At 45.7% G+C, this 12,389-nt stretch overlaps 1 protein-coding gene across 5 annotated transcripts in view; it reads right to left on the minus strand.

Annotated features, from left to right (window-relative positions):
• The window catches only part of LOC117733928 (IQ motif and SEC7 domain-containing protein 1-like), a 71,071-nt gene extending 60,224 nt beyond the window's left edge, over positions 1-10,847 (minus strand). For 4 of the 5 annotated variants that reach the window (XM_034537872.1, XM_034537877.1, XM_034537871.1 and 1 more), the window contains exon 1: positions 10,557-10,834. In XM_034537872.1, the coding sequence (XP_034393763.1) occupies positions 10,557-10,816 (260 nt within the window). In that variant the 5' untranslated portion in view covers positions 10,817-10,834. Of the gene's footprint in view, positions 1-10,556 lie in introns of all 5 variants that reach the window. The other variant, XM_034537878.1, reaches the window with a different exon arrangement.
• Between the last annotated feature and the right edge of the window lie 1,542 nt (positions 10,848-12,389).

Consider the following 12,389-nt stretch of genomic DNA (forward strand, 5'->3'; position numbering starts at 1 on the left):
CACTTGTTATTAAAGGCAGCAGCTTGCCTTTGCAGATGTGTTGATTAAACTCTTTGGTTCTTTTCGAGGCCTTTGAGTTAGTGGTTTGTATTGGACTGAAGTTTCTATCTTTGTGCATCTCTTATGTAAGAAAACCAGGGTGGCCAAACCCTTAGAAACAACTCAACCCCTCATGGTCTCATATATTACTAACAAATTGGTCTTTTTCATGGGGGATTCTCACGGTAAGGACATTATTACAGGTGTTGTTCACAAAATCAATGATGGCTGAATTCCTTGCAGATGCTTCCGTTGACGTGTCCAGGTATAGTGTTTCAGTAAGTGGGGAGGCAAACTTTGTTCTGGAAGTGAAACTCAAGAATTACTTTGACATTTTAGGTGATTCATAGTTGCACAGGAGCACTTACAGTTTAAAAACTCTCAGATTGAATTAATTGCTACAACAGAAAATATCTAGTTCTTTGAAGGTAGTTGAAGGTGAAAAGTGCATTTCAACATTTCAACGACGGGTGAACCTACAGATTACGATGTTGGGGAAAAGTGATGACAACAATCTTCAATTTATAATCAACACAACTCTTTTGGGGGGGTACATTTTGGATGCGTGCATCAACTACGGCGCTGGGCTTTTTCTCCACGTCAATGGCAGCCGAGGCTCATGGGTATCGTAGTATTGATGCTGCGTTCACACCACTTTACTCGCGTCAGTTTACTCGCCCGACAAGTTGTGTTCATTCGCAACCATTCACGAAAAGGGGACGTGGCTTATCTCCGTGGCTTGTCCCCGTAAAAACGGTTATAATTTCCGCCATCCACCACGGAAGAAATAACCACTAGTTCTGCTTCATACTTCTTGTGGACATCCTATAATTGTTGGAACATCTAACGCCCTCGTTTTGGGGTTTATAACATCATCCCTAGGCTCACACAGCTCGGTGAATTTCACCGACTACGTCCCGATAATTTCCGCTTCCAGCGCTACTAGAGCAGCAGCAGCCAGGGGGGCGGAGCGTCTCAACGCTGATTGACAGCAACACGCCATTCGCATCATTCAACGTTTTTGGTGTGAACGCAGCATTAGAGCCGTTTGCCGTTGCCTGTAGCAGAAAAGAAGTTGAAATAATCGAAACTCGTAGTCATAACAAACGTGTACGAGACTCCCGTGTTTGAGGACAAGTGAAACAAGACATGTTTCCTGTTTGAATACTTTGTTCTATAATATACCAAACCGAGTAAAACCCATAAGTTCAACATAAAACCCTGTGTGTTATCATGTCATACGCTACCGTGCTCTCCATTTACGTCGTGAACATTTCGTGGGCACTTTTCGGAGAGGAGGCTGTATAAAATGGCACTCCCGACAACAGGAAAGTGCTCTTTACACACCAGAGAAATAAAATGTAGCCGGCACTGTGAACCATAGCACTAAAAGGAGGCAATAAAGCTACTGCATGGCTGCATCAGGGCAAATGTATGAGCCCTGATGCAGCTCATGTCACCTTATTTCAACATGGAGAAAACAACGCGGTAGTCGGGAGTGAAAAGACAGTACAGAGACCGACGATCATTAGGTGGCGTAGCTGCAAAGTGCCTTCCTAAAAAAGGGATGTACGGTTCAGCTTGAAGGAATAATGATCCCTGCCGTATAATGCTGCGTCTAATTCTCCGTTGGGCTGAGTGATTTCTTTCCTTCCATCTCATCACTCTTACTTGTTGGTTTTTTTTCCGTTAGCCGGGCACCTCTCTCTCTTCACTCCGATCCTTCTGATCTCTGTTGCATTACCCAAACATCTGCTTTCCTTTTATCTTGGCATCGGCAGAGACGTCCAAGCATCCTTTAATTATTCCATAAAACACGGGAAGGAAATTGAGAGGGCCGGTGTTTTCATTAGAGCGAAACCCATTATGGGATACGAGCGAGGTGAAAACTAGAGACGGGTCAATACAACGCAGCGGGAGGATGAGATTCATTGACACTCGCACGCCGCAGTCCTGATCCAATGCCAATTATAGAAACTATTGATTACAGTGTATACAATGCATCACGAGGGGGGGAAAATTATCAGACCAAAACGATATTTCATAAATGCTTCGCTGAGTGATATTTCCGTTTTCGTTATGCGGCTCGCACCCACCGAGCCATGCAGACCGAACATCCCCAGAGGAGACCGGAGCGAGGAAGCTGGGAACCCTGGACAGCTCCTGTGTCCTGCAGAAAGACCACGACAAAACTACTACCACCACCAGTACTACTACTACTACTATTACTACTACTACAGGTACTACTACTACCTCCACTACTCCACTACTAGTACTACCACCACCACTACTACTACTACTACTACTACCACCACTACTACCTCCACGACTACCACTACTACCACCACTACTACTACTACTACCAGTACTACTACCACCACTACTACTACTACTACTACCACTACCAGTACTACTACCACCACTACTACTACTACCAGTACTACTACCACCACTACTACTACCACTATTACACAAATCCTGATCTGGGTCATGCGCAGATTGTTTGGCATATTCTTTAAGACCCTGTAGAGAAACCAGAGGGGACTTTGAGTCGACATCATTCATTGGTATTCAAGTGGAACTTCATCCATTCACTTGATTCCTGAGCCGCTGCCTTGTTAAGTTAAGGCTTCAGGTGGAGAAGAAAAAGATGGCGTACTTCATTTATCTTACCCCTTTTCAGACAAATGTGTAATACCTGCAGGACTGCAGTTTGCACGAGTTGCCTCCTTGAGTGAAACAGAATCAATAGAGTTCGGTCTGAACCACAAGGAGTAGCGCTGATTGGATTTGCGGTAAATTGCCATACTTTTGGCGTGACCTTGAAACGAAGGTCAAGACGAAGTGAAACAGCTCTCACAGACTGGATGGTTATAAGGGGGACTGGCACACTGATCGAGTATAAATTAATTCTGCCTTCAGACTAGACAAAGATAATTTGTCTAGTCATGAATGAGTACATTCCACATGTAAAGCAGGATCTATCATTCTGATGATGAATGAAAATAAAAAGTTTTTTTTTGTGTGTTTCTTCTGCACTGCGCAGAACTAAGGTTCTTGCAGGTGGGTTCCCGAAGCCTCTTAAATAATGCAGAAAATGCCAAATCCCATTGGAGGCATCATTCCAGGGGAAGGCCTCCAAAAGCTGTGAGATTAGTTTCTCCCACGAGCCAACTCTCCAGTTGGCAGAATTAAGACTTCAACCCCGGCTGCTCCCTTGAAAAACTAAATTTTACGACTTTTACCGAACATGTCAGCGTCTCCGACCTGCTGCTCTCTAACTCGCGGTGTTTTAACTCCCTCGTTTGTGCCCTTATTCTTTTTGTTGCCGCGGCTCTGTTGCAATGAGGACAGCCTGTTTCCTGTTTGTGAGGGAGGAAAACGGACAGAGGGCACGCCCGGCGCAAAGAACAGAAAAATGCTGACTCGGGGGTTTATCAATCTGCCTTTTCTGCAAGAGTAAGTGCAACTGGACACGGCTGCAGAAGTGCACAAGTCTGCTCATTTAATCATAGCTCCCTGTCCAATGAACTACACATACTGGAGGCCGCACAGCTGCAGCGAATCTTGTGTCCGTGGCCTATTTATTTTATTTATTCTTTTGTTAGAATACGCATTTCTGTACTTTCAAAAACACAGCGCAGTTTCCCCTAAAGCCGTTTTTTTAGTTTCTTACAAAAGAAAGAGCAGCTCTAATGTAATTATGAACCCATTATTTGGTTGTTTTTCGCTGTAAAATATTGAAAATTTAAGCCTTGAAAGAAATGGCTTCCGGCACTTCATCACATTTATTATAGCAATGAGAAAAGCAAGTGCTAAGGCAATAAAGGAAAAGCATGTGGGGCCATTTCCTTTGCTGTATTCAGAAGAGAAATCTGGAACTAATTACAATGTGTCCAAGGTGTGTGATTGATGTTTTTCCAAGTTACTTTTTTTTAAAAAGTGTGTACTGGAGATCATATTGCATGCAAGACATTGCTATATTACACACTTCTCTTGATATCTTACGTTCCTGTTGCCTACAAGTATGCATCCTGAGACCATCAACTCTAACTTCCATCTTTGACTACGCCGACGCTCAGGAATTACATTATGAACGTTACCGCTTAGACCAGAGATATCTACAACAGGTGTCAGGTTTACGCCTGTGAAAGCTGATGAAAACTATATTAATCGCGACCGGTTACAAGACCTTTTTATAACCAATAACAGAAGAAGCACATCTCGCAAATCGAGCGGCTTCCGCTTCAATTTACAACAATGTCAACCGGGTGAGCGAGGACCCGACCCCGAGGTCCGCTATGACGGCTCATTCCAGGTGGCAGGCTGTGAGGCTCGACGTTCGTATTTCATAGTTATTGTCAGTATTTTATTGGATCCATTGCACGCGCGTGTGTGTGTGTGTGTGTGTGTAACACTGCGGTCGAGATCGTTATGTTGGCATTCCCTCACTTTAGGACTGGTAAATGAAGGGCATTCATATCATCACGCGTCAGGCTCCGCGGCGCACATACTTGTGGCTTTCATATTACTAAATGATCTGTATTAATCAGCAACTAATTACAGGCAGAAATATGTCTGGCTAAGCAGATCTAATGAGTCGGTCCAGTCTGGTGCTGTCAAATTATGTATCTCTAAAAGGAGGTAGTGGTGCGTGACCCCCACTGGCTGTCTGGCCCAGCAGTCACACACACATACATACACACACACACACACACACACACACACACACACACACACACACTGTCATTTCTCATCTGACGTTGCCCTAATAGTCAATTTATTATTTAGACAAACACCAAGGAGCATGACAGAACTGGGGGGGAACTGGACCTTTAAGAATTCATACCGTCTGTCACTCATCAGTATTGTTGTTGTTGTTGTTGATGAGCGGATGGAAGACATTTCCTCGGCCTTGGCTGCATTTAGGATCCTCGTGTCACGGGGTGGACGTTCGAGTAACAATACGCTCTGCTCGGTCTCAATATTCTGATTTTAATAAAAGGTCCTTGACACATCCTTCCAACCTCAAGCACAGAAAGGTGGGTACAAGAAAACGTTGACCTCGGCCTTAAACTTGCATTATTTCTAATCAGGGAGCGACTATTCTAAAGAAATCTGGTTGTATAGAAGTCTATAGAAAATGACTCTCCTTCTCTCTTGATGTATTACCTCAGCAAACATTGTAAACATGAGTTTATGGTCTCAATTTCTAGTTTAAATCCTTCTTCAACACAGCGTGATGTTCATTTAGTACATCTAGAGTCAAATAGACCATAAAACATCCTTTAGGGCGGGGCTACATTGTGATTGACAGGGTCTCTACCGTGCTGTTGTCCGGTTGTCTGTGTTTCCGTCTTAGAACCTTGATTAACCCTTTCGAAAGTTTCTTTTCAGTTCATTAAAAGTTAATTGTAACCATTTTAACATTTTATTTTCAGCAGTCAGCTGTGCTTGGCACACACACACACACACACAGTGTGCCAGCCTTTCAAACAGCTCTCCACAGGTACTATGCTACAAATTGCTTTGGTTCAGCTGCTGCGTCAGCTGGTTTTGACAGCTGCGAGGCGGATAATTGGTTCGACTGTGAAGAAATAAAGAATGACCAGGCGTCCGTGCTTTTGGCCTCGTGGTCGAGCTCAAAGTGAGCAGATTTAATGTCGATCACAGTCTGTGATGACAGAGAAATACTAGAAGGCCTATTCTGCTTTTGACTTTGAAGGTCAATTCGATCAATAGTCGCAATTGTGGCGCTTTGACTACCACCGTCTGTGGAGCAGAGAGTAGAATCAGAAGCAAGGTTTTGCATGTATTGTAACATTAGTGCGTGTGCAATTACACACACACACACACACACACACACACACACACACACACACACACACACACACACACACACACACACACACACACACACACACACACACACACACACACACACACACACACACACACACACACACACACACACACACACACACACACACACACACACACACACACACACACACACACACACACACACACACACACACACACACACACACACACACACACACACACACACACACACACACACACACACACACACACACACACACACACACACACACACACACACACACACACAGATAGAGGAAACGGTGCTTGCTAGAGTCATCGTCTCTCACGGGACAACCAGCTACATCAAAAAGGGACAGAAACCAACCGTAACTCCGTTTTAATGGGCCTGATGTGAGGGGAGAGGGGGTTAAAGGTCAAGAGGTGCCCGGCTTTTTCCTCCGGCATTACTGTGGCCGCTCCAAGATGCCAAGAAAGGGGGGCGGGTTCAATAACAGATGAATGCAGCCTGCAGTTGATTATGAGTGCGAGTCGCAAATTATCTTTGGCCGTTGCTTTGAGATTTATAGGTGGGCCTGAATGCAAATCATCCCCGGGGTGGACATTAATCTAGCTGGGGGTATTTCATTAGAGCGGGCTTTTTTTGCGTGGAGAGAGGGGGAGTTCATGCGCTCGTAAATTCGGCTTGGCACACTTGATTGTTCAGCAGGTCGCCGGCTAAACGAGGGGGACGCCGCCAGCCACGAGAATTTATTTATTATTTTTTTTCTGCCGAGGGGCCCCCCCGAACATATGCTAGAGGCGTGACTATTTATGAACTTGCAAAAATAAAAAAAAAAGGCCAGTCTTCAGGGGACTTTAAGGGCCGCCGAGCAAATGACAGTAAAAAGGAGCCAAGAACACGACCCAAAGCGAAAGCGATTTAAAACCACCGGTGACTTCGGAGAGATAATTCAGCTGTGAGACGACATCGACGACCTAAAAGAGCCTTTATCAAATACTTCAATACGTATTGATTCGCTCCGCTAACGACTAACTCCTCGGGCTCGAATCCAAGCTCATCGGAGGCGTGCTGTGTAATCAATGTTGTAATTAAATAACCTGAAATACCAGAAATATCATATTGACACAAACGGGCACGGAACATTCAGAGGTTTCATATTGCAAAACGCCATTTGAAATATTGTGTGTTTTGGATTTTTCCCCCATCAAAATTCAGCAGTATTTTTTCAACTTTTAAAGGAGGGATGCAACTTTCATTATATATATATTATAATAATGACGCCAAGTCTCTCACCCTCAGCCGGGTTTATTTATTTGGGTTTTGGTCTGTTGGTCTGCATGTATATACACACACACACAGTTTACTGCAATGTATGACAAAGGAAATCAACAAATCCGCACATTTGAGAAGCTGGAAACAAACAAAAAAAGTTGTTTAAATAATGAAATACAAAAATTTATTTTTTAACCCCCCCCACTTTAAAACTAAATCAGTGTCCCTCCAACACAATGTATTCCACTGTTGATGGAAGAGAAACCAAAAACAGCAGAAAAACTGGCATAAATAACACAAACACACTTTATCAGATCACCGCTTAGAAATAAAATCTAAACAGATGTTGCCCCGCCGCCCCCCCCCTGCCCCCCTAACACTCATCTTCCATCAAAATCTCTTATTTGCATAATCCTGCAGCTGCTTAAACTTGTCAAAACGCTTAACTGCAGGTCTGGAGCATCAACGCAGTTACAGTTTAGAAGCAGTGAATGAAAACACTTCTACTGAATAAGATAAACTGGATGCAGCGCTCGTGGATTATCTTTAAATGTTTGTTTGTTTATTTGTTTGTTTGTTTGTTTGTTTGTGTCACCTTCTTGCTCACATCCGGCCCGAGATCTGGCACAGAACCAACAACAACATTGAAACATTCGTATCGGCTCCATAACGGCATTAACATGGAGAGAGTTGGAATTACCAATGATTTTTTTCTCGTTCAATATTCCATCACTCAAGTATACTTATGCTTCTTCACTGACTGAGATTCACACTGAATTTAAATAACTGCCTGTAAAAACACACACACACACACAAACAATCCTACACACTCAAATCTAAATCAACTCATCGTCCTCTGAATCCAACACCAGAGCTCATTTGAGACGCAACACTCCTCTGAATACAAGACTCCAACTGTCTCATGTGATCGGGGGCAAATAAGACTTTGACTTTGAAGATCTATGTTTGGATGCCGTTTTAATATATTTAGAAAACTCCAAACAAAACCGTGCAGAAAAGAACCGTCACATCAGCTCTTTTGTCATCTGCAGCCGAGGAAGTTATCTCTCTATCTCTCTATCTCTCTCCGGCGATCACATCGGCGTCACCGAATACTGTTTACCCTCGGTTGGATAGCCGGGCCACGGGACAAGATGCATCCGCCAGCACCGAGACGAGAAGCGAAAAAAAGCACTCGCGTTCCCCCCCACGAGGCCCCAGACGACACGTTCTGGTCCCCCACTCGCCACTCGGACGGACGGACAATAAAAACATTCACCGAGACGGACACCCTCGAGAGGACGAGCGTTGCCGTGTCAACATTCTCGGCGAAATGCAAAATACATCTACTAACAAAAGACTTCTCATTGAGAATATGGTGACTAAGCCCGAGGTCTGAAAAGTGTGTCTGGATAAACATCAGCTGCTGCTGCTGTTTGCAGAAGGTGTTGATATTCAGGCTGGTGATCTCTCCATTTGCATGTTGTGAACGGTGTTCTCACCAAGCGAGCGTCAACGTTTCTGGGCCCAAACATTCGAGTCCTGTAGCCGAGGTGACGGAGAGAGGAAGTGGACAATGGTTTCAGGTGACTCGCACTACTGAAACTGGTCATGTTTTCATTTCTATCTGAATTACAAGTTCCTTTTTGTATGCAAAGTTTAGTTTTATCAGATAACCTGAAGCCACTGAGGCTCCATTTAGATACAGCAGAGCTTTGGGGCCAAATGCTGATGCCAGGTAGGCTAATTTGTCCTAAAAAAAAAGCAACGCTAGCATTGCTCAGCAGGTATTAGTGTTTACCGTGTAGAGCATCATAGTTTAGCATGTTAACATTGGCTAACTAACTAAAACAAAGTACAGGTGAGGCTGAGGCCCATATGAACTCCTGGGAAAACCAGAAGTAAAGCTAGTAGACAGACATCCGAGTCGCTCTGGTCGGCTATTGACACTGTGTCCCTGACCTCAATAACCAACACAAAAAAAAGAAAATGGAAGGCTAGACGGTTTCATTTCCAAGCACAGACTATTTTTACATCCTGTTTTCTCCAATCTAAAAAGACCCCGAGCGGATCTTCGAATCGTCCTCGATTCTAAAACCACTCTGGTTTTCTAAACCGCCATTTTTTTTAAAAATCCCGTATCCTCCATAAAGCCCACTTTACATTATTAACAGCTGTCATATTTCATCACGTGAACTGGGACTCGCCTGCCGGGCCCGCCTCGCTGTAACCTCTGATCCAGTCTACCAGAGAGCTGGACTGAAACTGTGCTCACGCACCGTGACCGTATCCAGGATGAGAGACGGCGACGGACCGATTTTTCAGGGAAATTACACAGAATACTCCGCAGTGCCCAGGAGAGATTTATGAAAGAGAGAGAGAAAAAAAAAAATACTAAAGGTCGCTGTTACAGCATGTCCTAATCCCACCAGTCTGGTTTGAGCAGCCAGCAAAGACATACAGCCCATGACTCATCAGTATTGATTTGCTGCCACTGATCTTCGTGACACCAACACGCCCTTCGACACAAAAAGGTCAAGCGTGAGCACATGAATCTGCAGACTGTCTACAGCTGAGTCCTGCAAGCCGGAGCCAGCGGTGTGAACTTCACCACACAACTATGCAGGGAGGGTAATCCTCCCCATATCAGGGGGTCTTTAGCCTTCCTGATATAACGCTCCACTGCATCTGCTTCGCACTGCTCGGGGCTTAACCCCCGCCGCTGCCTGCAGATAGGGCAGGCCCTAAAAACATACTTGCATAATGGATCCATCCCGATATGCCAGTTTTATTTTTTTCTCCCTCCCCCAGGAGTTGTAGCCTATTGCATGCCATATATATATATATATATATATATATATATATCTTAGATTAATGGGCCTGTCCACCACGCACATGAAATCCTCTTTTATGACCACAACAGCACAGGCATATTTCACACTTCAATCTTCTGAGGTCATAGAAGCTGACAACGAACGGCGGTGACATAGCAGAATGAGCAGAAACTATTTAAAAGTCTACATAAAAATTAAAAATAAATAAAAGGTGTATGGAAACCGTGGACATGTTCGTGTCAGTGTGTACTCTCAAAAGGCCACATTTAACTTGAATGGAGATTCATCTGTTGGGAAAACAACTGCTTTGGGTACAATATTGCTGGGTGCTCTGGGGAAATGGTCTGCGTGTTTTACAGATATGGTCAGAAAAGATTGTGTACAGTAATTGACCCGTGCGTAAAATCCACCCAGCAAACATCAATAAATGAAAGATATTGTGGTCCGATATGCCAACTGTCTAGCAATAATTAGTTCATTCTTTATTATTATTATTACTTTAAATATTTACGATGGATACGTAGTCAAAAAAGAGCTTATTTGATAAAGATGTGACGTCTTACTTTTCCCGTGCGATGTGCTCCTTTATGGCTCCCAGCGTGACCAGGCTGTTGCTGCCCTGCAGCAGCCCGCAGGTCGCCAGGTGCCGCTGGTGCTGCTCCTTCAGACGGGCGTTCTCCGCGCACAACTGGGCCACTTGCTGCTCCAGCTCCTCGATCCTGCCCCTCTGCCTCTCCAGCAACTCCTGCTGGGTCTCGATGATCCTGTTGAGCTCCTTCAAATACTCCACAGCCCTGTTCGGGTTCTTGGCGAGGCTTTCCATGTCGGTCCCGGGGAAGAGGAGGTGGAGGTGGAGGTGGTGGAGGTGGAGGTGGAGGTGGAGGTGGTGGAGGTGGAGGTGGAGGTGGAGGTAGGGCGCGCGCCGCGGTTGTTTCGCCCCCCCCCCCCTGTCGTGTCGCGCGGAAGGCTGGTTCCGGGGGTCTGGAGGGTTTCACGCGCAACAACTCGGTGGGTTGCGCCTCTTACGCCTCGCCATTGTTTGTTTTAAGTCGCTGTGCGGGTGATCATCCACAGGCAGAAATACTCCCCGTGCACGCGCGTTCAGAAGTCCCGCTGCCCGCAAAACAAAATAAAAATGAGGAAAAAAATGAAATAAACCACGTATATAAATATTTAAATGTCCGCGTGCGTCAAAAAAACAATACCACTCAAAATGTGAGCGACTCGACTACGTTGTGAGGGGGCCGTCGCGCGCGCGCACGCGCTCTCTCTCGGTGAAGTCCGGTCTGCTGGCGGCGCGGCGTGACACTCCGCTCCGCGGCTCACCTTCGGCTCCATGCTGCTCGCGTGACTTTTCGTAAACAGACGCTGGCTGACAAAGTGGGCGTGGTTTGTAAGTTGTATGAATCCGCAGGTCGCGGCTCTGCGGCCGATGCATCGCGCGCACAGGGGGGGGGGGAGACGCATTTAGAGTCCGTCGGTGAAAGCTGTTTCTTTTTCTTTTTTTCTCTCCCGTCAATTCAGAGGCATCGTCGATTTATTCCCGTGCGCGTGTGCGCACAACTTTGTTGCATTGCATTGTAGTCCGCCTGTGCGTAATGCGCTGTAGCGCGGTGTGTGTGTGTGTGTGTGTGTGTTGTCGGTCCCACGTGTGTGTGAGAGAGCAAACTGCAGCACCGCCCTGTGATGGAAAGAGGGTGATGCTAAATTGTCACGGGTTGCACTTAAAAAGAGGCACAAAAAAACAACAACTGGAAAGTTTGAACGCCAACACTGTGTGTCCGTGTGCGTGTGCGCGCGAGGCAATAAGAAACCCTGTTTTCCAAATCATAGCCCTTGCAGGAGGAGTGCGCTGAGCGATGGCCTTCTTTGTTATCCGAGCAGCAAACACACTCACTCACGACAGAACGGTTGTCAACAACAACAACAAAAAGAACAACTCACGACATTTCTTTCACATCCCACTTCAGACTTTTCCTTTTCATCATTTCCCTCATTGGCGTCCCTGAGTGCAGTTTTCCGTGCAGACGCAGAGGGGTGAATGCTTTGTGCACATTGAAGGGCTTTAGCTCTCCGGCAGGCTTTACACCACCTGAAGGCTGCACTTGGACGACTGGAGATAACTTAATGTGGAGGCAGAGCTGCAGTGGGAAGCAAGGAGTACATTAGCCTCTCTCTCTCTCTCTCTCTCTGCGGCTCCATAATCCACATGGCAGGAGGCCAAGAGCGGCTGCAAGAGCCTCGACATGCCACCTAGAAGGATGTGCCGGAAAGGGAGTTGAATTCACACCTTTCCGGTCTTCTGACCACTCAAAGCGCTGCATGTCAAAACTCACACGTGTACGTGCACTGATGGGCCAGGACGCCATGCAAGCTAAACGGATTCACAATGGCAC

The sequence above is a fragment of the Cyclopterus lumpus genome, chromosome 7, assembly GCF_009769545.1.
Source record: "Cyclopterus lumpus isolate fCycLum1 chromosome 7, fCycLum1.pri, whole genome shotgun sequence".
NCBI classification, from domain to species: Eukaryota; Metazoa; Chordata; class Actinopteri; order Perciformes; family Cyclopteridae; genus Cyclopterus; species Cyclopterus lumpus.